General features: G+C 38.1%; 1 protein-coding gene and 1 pseudogene across 10 annotated transcripts in view; both read right to left on the bottom strand.

Annotated features, from left to right (window-relative positions):
- Sipa1l1 (signal induced proliferation associated 1 like 1) overlaps window positions 1–17,833 on the bottom strand; it is a 333,742-nt gene that overhangs the window by 67,576 nt on the left and 248,333 nt on the right. For all 10 annotated transcript variants that reach the window (XM_010645389.1, XM_010645392.1, XM_010645396.1 and 7 more), the window contains one exon: window positions 4,213–4,387. In XM_010645389.1, coding sequence (XP_010643691.1) covers window positions 4,213–4,387 — 175 coding nt within the window. The remainder of the gene's footprint in view (window positions 1–4,212; window positions 4,388–17,833) is intronic.
- Window positions 9,601–10,871, bottom strand: LOC104877088 (annotated as a pseudogene).

Below are 17,833 nucleotides of genomic sequence, written 5' to 3'. Positions count from 1 at the left end.
CTCAGGTGCAAGAAAAGTCATGCCTTAGAATAGGGTTAATTAGCCAAAAAATAAGGCTATGCTGAGGTATGCTTTAACATAGTTTAAAAGCAAGATTCGGGGCCGGGGATTTAGCTCAGTGGTTTGGTGGCCTGGCCTGCCTTGCAAGCGCAAAGACCCGAGTTCAATCCCCGGTACCAAAAAAAAAAAAATAATAATAATAAAATAAAAATAAAAGCAAGATTCAAGATGGTCATATTATTCTGAAATTGACTGTCCAGTCAAAACTCAACACTCTTTAAAGATGACAACAAAATCCAGACATTTAATGATGAAACATTCAGAATATCCAGTATCTGGTCAAAGTGATCAGGAACATAATATAAAATATAATAGGGCAGGGGTAAGGGGAAAAAATGAGAATCAAGACTTGTCATGTAGAGGTACAAGATCCCAACAATGAATGTAACTGTACTGTATCCCTAAAATGTACCAATAAACTCAATTAAAGCTGAAAAAAAATATATATAACCCAAAGTAGGAAAAAAAAAATCCATTAAAAGCCAAAGAGATAGAGATGAGAAGATTAGCAGATGAAGACTTTAAAATAATGATAAAAGCTCTAGCTCTAATGGTTGTAATATCTTAATGGGCATTTCATTGAATTAGGTTAACAATGAATTAAGACATTATGGAAGAAAGAAAAAAGCTTAAAGACATATGTTATGGTTTAGGTCTAAAATATTACCCTAAAAGTAGTGGTGGCAAACTTATAGCATGCATATTATTTGTTTTTAAGAAAAAAAGATGTTAAGGAGTCATTTTTTCTAAACAAAGCCTCAGTGTTCAGGTTCAATTGCACTGTTGGCACTTTGTGACAAGGAGATAGGTTTTGCATTGCAGTTTGGGCACTCGTCTTTAAAAATGTTTGCCATCACTGTTCTGAAGTTTCATGTGTTCAGAGGTAGGGATTTCAGAAAGTGACTAGATCACATGGACTTTATGCTTATCACATTACCTACTCATAGATGAATGTGCTACTAGAGGTGGAACTTAGCTGTAGGATGAGGGTCCCTGGGAGTTTGACCTGAAAAGGTGTATGTTTGGCCCCGGCCCCTCCCTCTCTGTGTGGCTCTTGCTTGCTCTCTCTGCTTCTGGCCACCATGAAGTAAACAGATTTTCTCTGCCATGCCCCTCCACCATGACGTGTCTCCCTGGAGCCCCCTGATCATGGACTGACATCTCCAAAACCATGAGCCAAAGTAAACTTAACCTTTAAGTGGTAGATGTTAGGTATTTTGTCCCAGTGACACAAAGCTGAGCAATATAACACATCAACCACTTAAAAATTTACCTTGAGTGTCACATAGGCAGCATGTTTGTTTACGTACTATCTGGAGTGTTACTCAGGCAGGTGTCATTTCAACCTGTCAATTCTTGTATTGAATAAATGTGATAAAATTGTCCCTTTTACATTTCTTGTTAACTTATAAAAATTAATGAAAAAGTTTTGGTCATCCTGTATTTAAATAATTGGATTGGTAAGAGGTTAATAGGAAGCAAAGATTTTTTTTTTAAAGTTTTAAAAAACAGAGCCTCATTAACCTATAATACAGTAGTAATAAAACTTAAGTGTAACTGGAGACCTGGAAGTAGAACAGGAAAAGGAAAAAGGAAAGAAAAGGACAACTATTTTGATGACTGTAAGTCATAGATTCAAGTAAGATATACATGGGAATGATTCTTTAAGAGCATTTGTTCTGGAATGCATTTCTTTTGTAGGATTATACTGAAAGAAGTTTCTGGACACAAAATTAGATGAAGTGTGTTGAGATTTAGAGTAACTCCACAGAGTAGAATCTTGTGAGTGTATCACGGCCATTACTAGCCTGCAGAGGTGTTAGGGGCTTCTTGTTGTCTATTTTTGTGGTTTATTATTATTTAATATGGTTTTAAATGATGAGGCTAACGGACTCTTCCCAGCTGTCCATATTAGCTTACGGTAAAAGATAATTTTGTATAATGCCTTATCGGGATTTTCAGTGAAAATACTTCCCTGCTTCTTGTTCACTTTAAGAAAGCTGATACCCTACTTTGGTTTGGGCACAGTGTAAGTGTGTCCTGAAGGGATAAGGTGCTAGAGGCTTGTTGCACAGGTAGTGAGTGTATTAAGAGGTGGTGGGACCTTTGGAAGGTGGGACCTACTAGAAGGTGATTAGGTCATGGGGGCACGGTCCTTGGAAGGGATAACTACTGGTCTCACAGAGTTGGTGAGTTTCCTGAGAAAGAGTTGTTTTTAAAAGAGGAAGACCTCCCATCTCTCTGGCTTCCTGTGCAATCATATGACCTTTCCCACATGCACAAACTGTGTTGCTGTCTACCATGAAGCCTGGAACTGAGCAAAAGCTGGCATCATGCTCTTGGGCCTTTTGAACAATGAGCTAAATAAACTTCTTTTCTTTATTAGTGATCCAGCCCCAGTATTTTGTTATACCAAAGTAAAATGAACTAATATGTACACTCTGAAAGGACAGGAAGGAAAGTGAAGACTTCTCAGGAGGTTTTCCTAAAAAGCTTAAAGTTCTTTTCAGAAAGAAGAGTTCAGTGAAAAATGATGCATTTTCACTGAGTGTATTATATAATTCTCAAATTGCAGTAAGAAGCAGGTTGTCAATACAGACTCATCTCCCTCTGGCCTTCAAAGTTGTTGGTATATTGGGGCAAAAAGTGAATAAATTGTTTATGCCACTGTCTTACTACATGACACATTACTTAATTATAACCCAGCTATATATTTCTCATATTAGCCTTCATCCTGAAGAGGTGGCTAAGAATGTGTTTAAAAAATGCACACTTACCAGCTTCCAAACTGATTATTCATTTATACAACCAGGGAACTTGGAGATTTTCTTGTCAGGTCCTTTTTTGGTTGTTGTTGTGTTTTTGTTTTTTGAGACAGGGTCTCACTATGTAGTTGAAACTGACCTGGAACTCCCCTATGTAGCCCAGGCTGGTCTCGAACTCACAGCGATCCTCCTACCTCAGCCTCCCAAGGACTAGGATTACAGGCATGCACCACCATGCCTGGCTCTCTTGTCAGGTCCTTTCAACAGTTCTTTGTGGTGATAATTTGCACAATACAACAAATTAGGACGACATGAATCATACAGGATGAATATCAGGATATATGGATGAATAGAGTCTAAGGGCATATAGAGATTTAACATTTTATGCAGTTGCAAGCTGAGTATAGAATGTTAAAATAATATATAAGAGGCTGGGCTATTTATGGCTTTTAATACTCTCTCCTGCATGTCGTTTCCAAGTTGCCAAGAGCAAAACCATGGCAACAGGAAATTCTTCCCTGCAGCAGAGTTTATGAATGCTTTTCTGTTTTCATGACTCAACTCCTTATTTAATTTCCTGTACAGAAAAATCAGAGATTACTATAGACTGCAATACAGATGTGCCACTCCAGAGATCATCAAGGGAAAACAGATCACAGGTGTCTATGAACAAATTTTGAGATAAAATTTAAAACTGCCTCCATGTAGACATGCAGAAGTCAACATATTCTATTAAAATCGATATTTGAGAACTTAACCATTGATGAGTTGAAGTATGAGAGTGAAGAATCTTGTAAGTTCATGTGTCCTAATTAAATGGACTACTTCATTATTTTGCCTTTAATCAACAAAAACCAAAGCTAAAAAGCCTCCTTTCTTAGAGATTAAGACAGAGTTTGGACATTAGTAATAGCAACAAACTACAAAAACCTCCTAGGTATTAAAAGAATATGAAAATAAAACTACACAAAGGCTGATTATATACACAGAAACATGCAGATTCTAAAATAAGTTAATGAAAGCAAAAAATGCTGGGGCTTATAATCAGACAGCTGTAAGTTTCTGTAGTTTTAATCCCCCACCATTCACCAAAGTGCAATGAAGCATACTATCCAGGAGAAAATCTGCACAATCTGTGTCCACTGTCCTGTTTGGTCCATATCGCTTATGTTATTTTCTTATAGTCCCAATACTAGTTACTTGGATCATGTTCAACTGTGCTGGAGCTACATCCTCCTCCTCTGGCTTTCTCTCCTCCCTTGCCAGAATTTTTTTCCAGATTCTTTTTGTAATAAATGGTAATACTGTTTTATGGAAGATTTAGCAGATGCACATCAGCACAGCAGGAAGAAAACAAGCATGGTAGGAGAATATCAGTACATCTTACTTTTGGTATCAAGCTGTGCACGATATTTCTCAAATCCTTTTAGCCGAACTCGTTCTCCCAATAGCTGGAGGAATTCCTCAAAGGCTGGGCCCGCTGATTCATTGTTGTACATCTCTTCTTCAGTGCTCTGTCCAGCTTTGCAGTACATGATGCCAACTTTCTGCTGATAGTTCAGCTGCGGAGGCAGGCAACACAATGCATATAAATTTAGGCAGATACACTCTGTCCTACTGAAATGCTAATAAGCCTTGTAGAGCACATAACTAGCAAACAGCTAACATTTCTCTTCTCTTAAAACCCTTCTGTTTTAATTCTGTCTCTGATCTAAAAACTATAGTGGAGTAGCATTTACAATCCTCATGAAATAAGAGGAAAGGACAGAAAAGTAAATACAAATTTCCTATATTTCAATATCATAAATTATTAGAATAGATATGGATATTTTAGGAAATTTAATAGATTAAAAAGTACAGAATGAGGCTTTAAAGAATGGTCTGACAACAAAAGGCAGTTCTTTTTCAATGTTCTGCCCCTTTTAAAAAGTGAAGGCTTTATAAAAATTTAAAAGCAAAGGTCTTATTTATAAAACCTACTTGAAAATAATATTTTGTACCAAAATGTCCATTAATATTCTTGCTTTTGGGGAGGGGTAAAATTAGATAAAGACTTGTCATCCACCATTTTTTGAACATATTAAATTACAAACCTTAGTTATCTGTTATAGCACTAGCATTATCAACAATGTACTTAGAAGCTGGCCACCATGGCACACACCTATAATCCCAGCACAGGGGAGGCTGAGGCAGCAGGATCTTCTCTGGGTTGAAGGCCACCTCGGCTACATAGTGAGGTCAAAGACAACCTGAACTACACAGTGAGACCCTGTCTCAAAAACAAGACCCACTCCCCAGCCAAAAAAAAACCCAATATACTTAGAGAAACTTCTTCTCCAAATGTTTTTCTAAAGGTCAAGTGTTTGGTGTTAACTCTTTAAAAAGACATCTTCAAATCAACAAATCAACAAGTGGCATGTATTTCTTACTCAAGTACAGCTACAATGAAGTCCTCAAGATTCAAATGTGCTACAACATTAATCAAAACAATCACCACTGAAAAATCTAGTCATTCTGCAAACTAATTTTGACACACTGGTCATTTAACAAGTAATGAGTTTGTAATATAAAAAATTTAGATTAATTCTTCTCAGGACAATTCTTAGCACTCAGTCCTGTTTGCAGAGTGGTACTGCTACCATTACATTCTAAATTTTCATCCAATATAAAGAAAGGGGAAAGGAAGAGGTGAAAGTTTAAAAAAAAAAATCTTTAAAATAAGGTTGCACTAGGTTGTCCAGCTGGCTCTGAACTCCTGGCTCAAGTGATCCTCCTGTCTTAGCCTCCTGGATGCTGGGACTATGGACATGCACCACTGCTCCTGGCGAGGTACAATTTCAGTAACTAACATTTACCGAATATCTATTATATACCAAACACTAAGTGCAGTGTCTAACATCACCTTCGAATCTCACAACAGCCCCCAAGGCAGATCTTACCTTCTGACAGGTAAGCAAAAGGAAAATTAGAGAGCAGGAGAGAACGTAGCCTGGACTGCAGTCCTGTGATACGACTCCAGCATGTATCCCCGGGACACAGGCTGACTTGTCCTGCTCCATTTCTATCACCACACAGATAGGTCCACAGACTATTTAAAACTCTCAAGTTGAAACTAAAAACCAAATTTAAGCAAACACACTTGGCAGCAATATTTGATACGGGGCTGACATTAGTATTTTAACTTATTCTTGTGTGAATATTCACATTTTCCTTGCATATTAATGTGTCTGATTGTGGAGAGCTGTCTCAGATCCCACTGGGAACATTAATATATGGTGCATGTATTTTATTTCCCTTCTAAAACTTGAAAGTTCTAAAGTTCCAAAATGCACTCAGCCCCCAATGTTTTAGTGGACTACAGACCTGAACTCCCTTTTTCAAGTTTTTAAATCAAATGGTTCAAAATAGTCCTATTATGGAAAAATGTCAACGGGGGAGGGGGGAACCCCTTTGGTTGTTTTTTTTCCTATTCTTCCGCACCCTGCCTACCTAACAAGGAAGCTCAATAGCCTTCATGTGACCCACAGGAGTGTTCTCTGGATTCCATAATGGCCCAGAATTGACTTTGCTTTGCTCCTGTGAGAGGAAGGTAAGTTCCAAGTCTGAAACTTGCAAACAGCTACATACACAGAACTGATATGGGAACATTTTTAAATGAACATAAGAGTTGACACCATTGCTGTTTCATTTTATTCACAGGAATACACTTGGAAATTCTTTGTGTACCATACACAGAAAAAAACAAAACCAAAAGCCCAAGGGTAAAACCTGACATTTAGCAGCCCCTATCTAGGCAGGTCTGTTTCTAATGCCTGAATGTGGCTAATGCGAGGAGAGGAACTCCCATAAGTAAGGGCACATATTGGCTTTAGAATGGAGCTTAGTAACCTATTAGGATCTAACAAAGTGGTAGTGTTAGGCACTATGTCTATTACAAAGGAAGTCCTAAATACAGCTGGATCCCAAGACCAGCTATCATCTGACTCTCCCTGCAGGAAGAACTATCAGAGATAAAGCCATCTGGAGGAGGAGGAGGCTTTTAATTCTAAATTGCATGGCGGTGCCTCCCAAAACAGCCTCCACAGGGAAGAAGAATGCAAAATAAAAGTCATCCTGCTCAATGGAAAGCATTACAGTGACATTGGATTTGTGTGGGCTTTTTTAAAACCTCTTAGATAAAGGTCTCAGATTTCACCATGCAACATAAAAAAAAGGATTCATTTATCTAAAAACACACACACACACTCACACACACAATTTAAAAAAGAGTTCACTGTGGAAAGATAAGTAAGGAAATCTCCCCAAGCACTGGACAAGCGGACTCCAAGGACAATGAGACAATGTACCCCTTCTTTTCGCTGATTTCTCATTCTCCGGAGAGCTCCATCTACAGATAGGACAACAGGCTGGTTTTGCTAGTTTGAAAGGAAGGCTCTTTTAAAGGGATTAAGACACTTCTTAGAATGTTGCATTTCCTCAGGCTGAAACTTTGCCAAACGTTGCCTACTGTACCCTCCTCGTGCCATGGTGGTGAATCCATGGCCCATGTACCGCAGCAGGCTGTTTATCATTGGAGGCTCTAAAACATCCACCATCACTTTCCAAAGGTAACAATACAACTGTATCCTTGGTTTTTACTCGAATTAGATCAAACGCAGGTAACATTCTCTACACTTAGGCTCCTTGAATCCTCGGGTAGTAACCATGTTCCCTGCCAGAACATGAGAAGTTGGTGAAGAAGGTATGTAAATGTAATAACATTTTAAGAGAAGGGGCAAATACCAATGAGTGAAAGTTATGGCTTACAGAATTTGGGTTGTTAAGAGGTTATCTAAGGCATTACTTACTTTCTTTGATGAACACATACAAACATATCCCTGTGTTAATATATAGAAATGCACAACACTTAAATGTAATGTTCAATATAGAGCAATGATGACACCAGAATCATCTTTGGAATAGGTTTTGAGTTAATCCACAGTTGAGGATTTTGCTTTGGATAATCTCTAGCTCATTTCATAATGTGACTGTGATTACATGCTTGCAGGAAAAAAAAGCTGTTTATATGGAGCACTGATGGACGTGTTTGGGGACAAGACACATGTTTCTGTTTTTAAAACATGACTATGGTCAGTCCAACAGGACAAAGGCTCTATTCAAGATAAAGGTCTTCAATATCAGCAAAATAAAGTATCTTTCAACACCTACGACAAGAATGTGGGTTCCCTACAACAAACAGCTAACAATACCTAAATTGGCTTTTTTTCTCAGAAAACAGGCACTTGAACACAGATACAAGGGATGATCAAAATATTCAGTATAATATTTAAAAAATTTAAAAATCATTACAATAAAGGACGCATTATCATTAATGCTACTGAAAACACTTCTCCTTCCTTTCAAACACACTTATCCCATCATTCTTGCCCTTTTCTGAAACAGTTTTCTTCTTTCCTGAATGTTATTAGGAGTAATTAAAAAAAAAAGGATGAATGCTGGGGCTGAGGGCTCTCTGATGGAAAAGCACACTCATAAGAACATCACGGGGTGTCCCTATTCACCAGATCTGGAACCCTGCAACTTCTAGCTCTTCCCTAAAGTTAAAATGACCATGAAAGGTAAACGTTTTGAAGAGATTTAAGACATTGCGGTAGTCACAGCAGTGTAACTAAAGACACTCACTTTCACAAAGTGTTAAGAATTATGGGATACATGTGTATGAAGTAAGGGGGTTATGATTCAAAGGGTATTAATGGCAATATGTCTTTTACTGTAATTTTTGAAAAATATTTTAAACATTTATGTTTTTTTTTTTAAGTTTGTACATCATACTATTTACTGAAGTAGAAAAAACTTGAAATTTTTCACTTCAAAGCTTCAGTCTGGTGAACTGAAATCATAGATCGTAAAATGCAGCTTTTTTCCCCCCTAAATCATGATTTACCCCAGTTATAAATTAGGGTAATTACATTAAAACTCTCCAAAAGCGAACAATATTAGTCACATGCTTTACAGAAACCAATTTCTTTACAAAGTCTTCACAGACTATTATCTGACTAGCCCAGCAAAGACAATTTCCCTTTGAAGATATTTTTAGGAAAACTGTTTGTTTCTTTTAAAAATAGGGAAAACTATAAGACAACATACAGGAAAGCCAAATATGTAGTAGAAACTGCTCATAACTTCTCTAGGAAAAGGAAAAATGTATCCATTACAAAGGAGTCAACAAACAATTTATTTTCTTACAGTAATAGATTTTCAAATTGAGCTTTCAAAAAGTACATTTAACTACAAAAGTACGATTAATAGGTACTCCCTGAAATGGTTGCATAAAGTGTTGATGCCCAGGCCAACAGTATATTATACATTACACACATTATTTAAAGGTCATTTTCTTTCCATTAATAATAGATAAAAGCACAATACTTATTGCTTATATCAAAAGCAGGTTAAGATCCAGACAGCCTTCAAAAACAAGCCCTTGCGATAAAGGATTTTTCAGTGTCAGTCAGGTGAAATATCACGCTGGACATGTGTGAACACAGCTGTGAGGTGTACCGGTTTTTAACAAATGCCAATGTCTTTGACACAGCAATTTACAGTTTAGCTTTCAGAGGAACCTGTGGTGGCGAGTCCTGAGATGTTGGGCTGTTTGGTGAGGTCGCGAGACTGCACCACTTGGGCCTGGGGGGTCAGCATCTGCTGCTAATGGAACCCCTGTGATTAGCAGTGTGGCCAGCTGCTAGTGCGGGAGTGTGCAGGCTGCATGGCTTACCTACAGGGCATACCGCTGAAAGAACAGTGTTCAGCAAACCAAAGCGCCAACCAAAATGACTGACATAACCCTGATCTTAGGGAGAAGAGGTTGCCAATGTAACCACCTTTTTCTTTTTTGTTCAGTCTCATTTAGCCTTTGTTTCTTCTGCTGCATCTTTTGCGCCATGGAGGCCTTTCTGTCCTCTCGAATGAGTTTCTGTACAACACTCGCTGTTCTCCTCCACGGTGTCCTGTTCTGCTGCATCTTTTGCGCCATGGAGGCCTTTCTGTCCTCTCGAATGAGTTTCTGTACAACACTCTCGCTGTTCTCCTCCACGGTGTCCTGTGTCCTGGAGGACAGTCCTGTACACCGCTCAGCGAGCAGCTTCTCTTCCTCAGGACCTATTCTGTTCCCACTGTACTTCTCAGTCATGCTTTTGTTCAGTGAATGAGCCAAAGCAGGAGATAAGTCTTCCTTAGAAAGCTCTTTCCACCATTTCTGTATATTTGAATCTTCATTATACATTTTGCTCCAGTATGGCCATGTAAGAGAATCTGAGTTGATCTGGAGTCTGAATAAGTCCCATTCGATATTTTGCATATTCAGTAATACTTGTTTAATGTTAATATCTCTTTTTTCCATCAGGACAAGTTAGGTGTCCACCAGAGAGAAGGTGCCAGAGCACCCAATGCCTGTGCTGCAGTGGATGACTGCAGGCCATGGTCAGGGCCCAAGGAGCCAGACTCTCTCACTTTAAACAAGAAATTGAGAAATGAAGCTGGTGATTCAGGGGCTCCAAAATCTGGCCAGGTAGTATAATGAAAGTGAGATATTGTCCTGGTTTCACCACTACTGATAGTTTCTAACTGTAGTTGGTGTACTGTATAATATGACTTCACTAAGTCTTTGGATAAGAGCTTCACTCTGAATCCCGTTTCTTTAAACACCATCTCCTGGTCATCTGTTGGCCAGTGTTGTGCATAATTAACCGATTCTTTCTCCCTAACTCGGTTTAGCATGACAACTGCTCTGGACTTCTGCGGCCAGACCATGAACCAGAAATGGCACCAGGTATTAGGAAGACCCTGTGTTAGGACACAACTCCTTTGTGCCTCTTCCATGTGAACTAATCTGGCATTAATGTAATCATTTTCAGTATTCTGCAGTTTAACTGTGGTCATATGGGCACACATTTCTGTATCTGCTTCGATTTCTGTTTTCCGGAAACTTGGTCACTCTGAGGATTAGTCATGAGACTCCTTCTGAATATCCAGGTATAGCGGCTGCCAGTGACCACTGGACAGTGGCAGGCATGGTGCTGGAGGGCATTCACCATATTTTTTAATCACACCATGTACAGATGGTACATTTCAAATCCAAAAATTCAAACTATGAACTGTTCTAAAGTTTGGAACTTTTTCAATGAGAGGTAACACTAAAAGTTTCATGTTTTGGAGCATTCTGAACTTTTGGTTTAGGGATGCTCAACCACTAAAGTCTATGCAAATATTCCAGAATACAAAAAACTCTGAAATCTTATACTTTTTGTCCCAAACATTCTGGTTAAGGGGTGTTCAACTATTAATGCAACATGAATTACACCACCTAAGCTCCTGGAAAGATTGCTAATCAGGTTAGAGTCCTTTACCAGTAGAAACAGATTTGAATAACCAAGTTCTCAGAGACTTCTCAAGAAGTCTTCCCTTTTTATCCCAGCTTGCCTGGCATCATAGCCACAAGGAAGGCACTGGGCTAACAGACTATAGGGACAATACAATTGTTACAAAGCTTTTAGTATTTAATATTTAAACTATACATTTTGAAGTTTGATATTTGAGAGGCCTTTTGCTGTTTAATAGTTTTAAAAGTGATTTGTAACTCCTGAGAGTCTGAGACTTTTTAGGGGAGACTGTGATGCAGTCAAAACTATCTTCATGGTAATATCAAGAAGGTAGTCCCCGTTTTTCTGATATTTGCACAGACACTGAGCCAAACTGCCAGCACCTCAAGAAGGATTCAAGCCAGTAGCAACAAACCCTACAAGCACTCATTTCCAGTACTCTTTTTTACTGCTGTGCACTCATCCCCTCAACTGCAGTTAAGAATGTTTAATGAAACAATAAAATACTTTTTTATCAAATCCATACACAAGTACATACTTTTTAGTATTCTTTGTGATAAATGCTTTGTGCATACTATCCATTTGATTGTTTAAGGAAGTAGGAACTACACTTAATACCTAAAGAAGATGGACTTGATCAGAGTACAAGCTGAACTAGTTGCTTTATTCATAGAAGACTTATGTTGTAGGCAGAATGATTTCCTCTCCCAAAGATATCCACACTCTAATCCCTGCATCCTGTGTATATGTAGTATCATGTGGCAAAGCAGAACTAAAGTTCTTGAGGCAAATGAGATTACCTATCAACAGATAGGGAGTATTTCAGAAGGGATCAACAACAAAAAGGTCCTCAAAAGAGGATGGATGACTGCCTGCAGAGACTGACAAGGGAGGCAGGGTAAGAGGGGTGCAGCACTGCCTGCTCTGAAGGCCAAGGGCGGAGAACTGTGGGCAGCATCTAGATGTTGGAAAAGGCAAGGATACAGAGCACTGAGCTGGGGTTATTTGTAAAGGCAACAAAACAAACATATCCCCCCCAAAACCTAAGACACTACTTATATTTGAAAGAACTGCTAACAGACTATGGTTATTTAGACTTGCCTATTTGGCAGACACTTTCTTGAAAATAAAAAAGGGAGCTTGTTTACTTCAGAGGGGAAACAAGTGACACTATTTCTTGCCAATTATAAAATTTAAGCTTCAAAGTAAAAATTGAATTTTGGAAAACTTGTACCTATCATGAGCCAAAGAGCTTCCCGACATAAAAAGAGATACACACACACACACACACACACACACACACACACACACACAATGGGGTATTTTCATTATTGTAAGTTGAGTCAATACTCACAAAATCTGCATCTGCATGAGAACCAAAATTTTCCAAATGACCAATTCATAGTTATAAGATCATGCATGGGTAAAAGGTTCATTCAGAGTGCACAAAAGCTAATGAATTTTTCATTTATTGTGGTTTCAAATTTCACATTGCTATTCAACTTAAAGATTCACTGAGTTTTGGTGTTATACGAAAGAAAAATAGCCACAATTATCCAAAAAGGCCTTAAAATACTTTCTTTTCCAAGTATATACACTGTGAGGCCAGATTTTCTTCAACCACTCCAATCAAAATAACAGACTGCCACAGAATGACAGCAGAAGCAGATAGTGTGGGTCCAACTGCCTCCTAGTATGCCAGACATTAAAGGGATTTGTTAAAATGTTTCCTGTCTATTATCCTTTTAGTTTTAACTTTATATATTTTACAGCTCTGATTGGCTCATAAACACTTACGATTGCTATATCTTTTTGGTGGAATGACCCTTTTACTATTATGTCATTTCTCTCTGTCCCTGATAAGTTGCTTTGCTCTGAATTCTAATTTATCTGATATTATAGCCAGTATAGTATTACAGCCATTTGTGTTTGAATGGTGTACTTTTCGTGTCCTTCACTGTCTTATGTCAAATAAGTTATAATTGAATAATTTTTTAAACTCACTCGGCCAATGTGTCCTTTATTATATTTAGATATTTACAGATAAATAATTCATTTATTAGGGCTTAAATTTTCTATTTTACTTGTTTTTCACTTACTTTCTTTATCCTGTCTGAACACTGAACAATTTTTAAAGTTCTATGATACCTTGTCAAAACTCAAGTGTTTCTGAATTTATCTTTTCACGCTGCTCTAGGCATCACATGTTTTTATATCTATGTATCTGACCAATATCGATGTCAACATTTTTTTTTTTGGTATTAGGGATTAAACTTGGGACCTTGTGCTTGCGAGGCAGGTGGCGGCACCACGGAGCTAAATCCCCGGCCCTCGATGTCAACATTTTACCAACTACAGTGTTAGAAACTTCATTTCCCTTTAGTCTCTTTACATTTGCCCATTAATAAAATAACTGTATGTGTAAGCATGATGAACACCTTAGGCAGTGTTATAACTTTTGTTTAAACTTCAAAAATAATATACATATTCAAAAGCAAAAACACTGATGTTTTTACTCTCGGAACTTCCAGAAGGAAGAAAGAATTCAAAGATCCCTTCTGGAAGTTCCAAGATCCCTTCTTTAACTTTTTCCTTTCCATTTAAGACAACTTTCTTTAGCCACATTTTTTAGGGTAGGTGTGCTGGTAGGCAACTTTCTTAGATTTCCTTCACAGACAATGTCTTGACTTGCCATTCATTTTCCTTGATTATAGAATTCTGGGTTGAAAGTTCTTTACTTCCAGCTTTTAAAAAATGCCATTTATGGGCTGGGGATTTAGCTCAGCAGTTCGGTGGCCTGCCTTGCAAGCGCAAGGACCCGAGTTCAATCCCCGGTACCAAAAAAAAAAAAAGCCATTTATTTCCTTTTTCCACTGTTACTGATGAGAAGTCTCTCTCCTTTATTTTCCCCTTACAGGTAAGGTGTCATTACTCATTTGCTTCTTTCAAAACTTTTTGTCTTTAGTGGTCAAAAATTTGATTATGATATCTTGCTGTGGACCTCTTTAGATTTAGTCTGTTAGGCATTTGCTTAGCTTGGTTCTTGAATCTGCAGATTTATGCCTCACCACCGAAGTTGGAAAAATTTTAGCTACTCCTATGAATACTCTCTCAAAGATGGCCTTATTTCTCTCCTTCCAAGACTCCAACAGTAAATCTGTTACATATTTTGTTATTGTTCAACAGATCATGAGGCTCTGTTTTTGTTTTCAGGCTACTCCCAGTTCAAATTTGGTGATTTCTATTATTCCATCTCCAAATTCACTGATTCTTTTCTCTGGCCTTTCCATTTTGTGGTTGAGCTTATCTATTGAGCTGCTTTTTTTATTACTGTATTTGCCAGTTCTTCCATTTGGTATTTGTTTATTGATTTACATTTTTTTCATTTGTTTTTTATTGATATATTCTATTTCTTTGCTAAGATGTACTGATTTTTTTTCCTTTTAAAAAACCTTTCTTTAAAGGCTCATTGAAGTGTTTCAATGATGGCTGCTTAAAATAATTCTTATATTTATGTTGGTATGTATTGTCTTTTCTATTTTCAAATGCTATTTTGCTCATGTTGGTATCATTACTGATTTTCAATTCAAATCTGGATATTTTGTATACTAAGTCACACAGCTCAGGCATTATTTGAATCTTCTGTTTCAGTAGTTCTCCTTTATGATTACTCAGGTAAGGGAGAGGGGTGGGACTGAAAGCCAGGTTCCCCTATTTTTTTGCAAGGTAGGAATGGAAGTTCCAATTTCCTGTGAGACCTCTGCTGATATCCCGTACTAACAGGGCAGAGCTTCATTGTTACTGTACTCCATTTGCTTTTCACTAACACTGTAGTGAAGTCTCAGAGACCCCATGATTGCTGGGTACACTGCAAGTCCTAACTCTCCTCTAGGCCTACTGTGAACCATCCTAGATGGGAGTTGGGGCAGGGGTCTTCAGTACCACTCCACAGGGATGAAAGTTTCTGCTCCCTACTTAGCCTTCTTTAGCAGTGCCTTGGTGTGGTGGGGATGAGGGTTGCAGACCTTCATTAACTGTTCTTATAGTATTCAGATGGAGTAGAGAGACTTATTTAAAAGTTTTCTGCACCAATTTTTGGTTTTTTGGCTAAAGGAAATAGGCTTTTAGGGAGCTTTTTCTGTCTGTGCTTTTTGGGGTTTCCAGCATGCTCACTTCACTCTAAAACTAGGATAAAAGCACACACACAAAAATCTGGGTACCTTACCACTGTGCTACTGCTCAGAAGCCAAGTCCCTGGCCAGTCTGCTGTCTTATGTCACCTTTCAGATTCTTTGTTTTCTATTTACTGTCCAGGATTGATGGCTGCACTCAGCAGGAAGAATAGGGGAAAGACAAGAGTGAAAGTTCTACTCTCTACGAGGCCTCTGTTGACAGCCCCTGCTGGCCAGGTATAGATGCACAGGTTTTGGAAGGAGTGTTTCCCTTAGAAGTCATTTTTCAAAATTAGTTGCCCAAAACAAAAAAAGAAAGTTGCTGGTTAACTTCACTGATCCTACTTTTCCAGAAGCCGAAGTCCCAACTCAATTTTAATACTTTGTCCAATGTTTTGGTTATTCTCAGTGGGCACCTGGTCTGTAAAGAGCTCCTCTGCTCTTACTAGAAGACTTTGGTCTTTTGTTTTTGTACCTTCATGATTCATACTGATAGCATTTACTTTGCTCTTCATAAGCATAACTTCTATTTCCTAAAGATAAGTCTCTGTATTTTCCTATGTTATGGTTTGGGTCTAGATGTTCCCCTAAAGACGTAGTTGGTCATAGGTGGCTTTTTCAGAGTTGGCTGAGTCTAGAGTGTGTGATGCTGGGATTGATGGCATGTGACTGCTAAACTAGTATACTGATTGGTTTGGCACTGCCCTAGTCCCAAATATCTGGATAAAAGGGGCAGAAAGACACTATTAAGGTTCCTTTGTTGCTTTTGCTACCTAACCATGGGCACCATGAACTGTTTCTTCTCTATGACACCTCTCTTCCATGTGCCACTCTGCCTGGAGCCCAGTCAATTATGGACTGAAACCTCTACAAACTGTGAGCTAAATGCTACATAAGCTTTTTCCTTCTTTAACTTGGGTTGCTGGGTATTTTGTTTCAGCAACATACACATCCTCCAAAAAAAATGACAAGCTTTTTTGCAAGACTAAAATGCTAATTTGAAATTTTATCCACATTGGAAATTACTAACAAATATCCAACTGCTTTAGAAAATGACATATGGATTCTGGGAAGGAAGTTTAAAAAAAATTTGACAGATATCTTCACACTATATGTACATGCAGGCATATTCTAGTTTATTTTTATCTTTGGCATAATGTAGAGGAAATATTCTACACACATTTTATCTAATAATGGGTTGTGCAAAACTTCTAACAAAAAAGCTTCCTATGAGGTATTCAATTGATAACATATCTGATTTGTTTGGTCATGAAGATGAATTTCAAAGGAAAAGGTCCAATTGTACCACTGTTTATAATAGACTGCAATCATCTCAAATGCCCATCAACAGAGAAACTGATGGAATCAAGTATAGTATAAAAATACAATGGAATACTAAGGGGCAGTAAAAAATAACAGTAAACCTTTCTATGTACAGACATAGAGCTCCAAAATATATTATTGTGTAAAAAAGAGACATGTCTATATTAGCTTTATTTTACATAAGTGGAGAAATAAATTTGCACATACATACTTAGTATTATCTGGATAAAGACACATGAAAAATATTGAATCCAAGAAACCATAAAAGTTATAACTATGGGACAGTAGAGGAAGATAATGGAGGGTAGAAATGAGACTTGTCAATGTAAACAGTTATGTGATTTTTTGACCATTTAAAGGTATTACTTATATCCCTGTAGTAAAGAAACTAGTTTTACTTTTTAAAACCAAATGTAAGGCACAATTCATAATTTAAAATCAAAGAGATTGAAGGGTCAACTGGGCATGGTGGCACACAACTGTAATCCTAGCTACTTGGAAGGCAGGAGGATTGCAAGTTCAAGGCCAGTCCCTTGTCAAAAAGTGTGGGGGGTGGGGAGGGATGGGTTCAATTCCCAGTATTCTCAGTAGAGAGAGACAGAGAGAAAACTAAAAGCTCTGCCATCAGTTATTTTGTCTTTTTAGATTGTAAACCAAAGAATCTTTAGTGCATGTACACCTTACACTTGCCACCACACTCCATCCCTGCAAACAGTCTTCCATAGCTACACACCTCCCAGTGCTAATGCTCACAGTCAGCTTATCACAAGGTTTTCTCACTGGAGAGGCCTCCATCCTGTCTTCCAATCCAGCCTCAGTCAGGCAAAAGAACATAGAGAACCCAGAAGAGAATAACTACTTGTAAGCAGATGAGACAGAACTGCTGCCCCACTTCCTTCCTTGCGTAACTGATGGCTGACAGGTGTATTTCCTTCCTGCAAATGCACATCCAGGTCCATGAGTTGCCCAGAACCAGTTTGGTAGCCATTTGAACTTTAAACATACATCACCACTATCATAATCTAAGAGAAAATTAAATTCTATAAATGACAATTGTTCTGGGCCGGGGATTTAGCTCAGCGGTTCGGTGGCCTGCCTCGCAAGCAAAAGGACCTGAGTTCGATCCCCGGTACCA

The sequence above is a fragment of the Fukomys damarensis genome, unplaced genomic scaffold (genome assembly GCF_012274545.1).
Source record: "Fukomys damarensis isolate Sample0158 unplaced genomic scaffold, DMR_v1.0_HiC HiC_scaffold_21, whole genome shotgun sequence".
NCBI lineage: Eukaryota > Metazoa > Chordata > Mammalia > Rodentia > Bathyergidae > Fukomys > Fukomys damarensis.
Note: the sequence above shows the minus strand (reverse complement) of the source record. Positions and strands in the feature narration are given on the sequence as shown.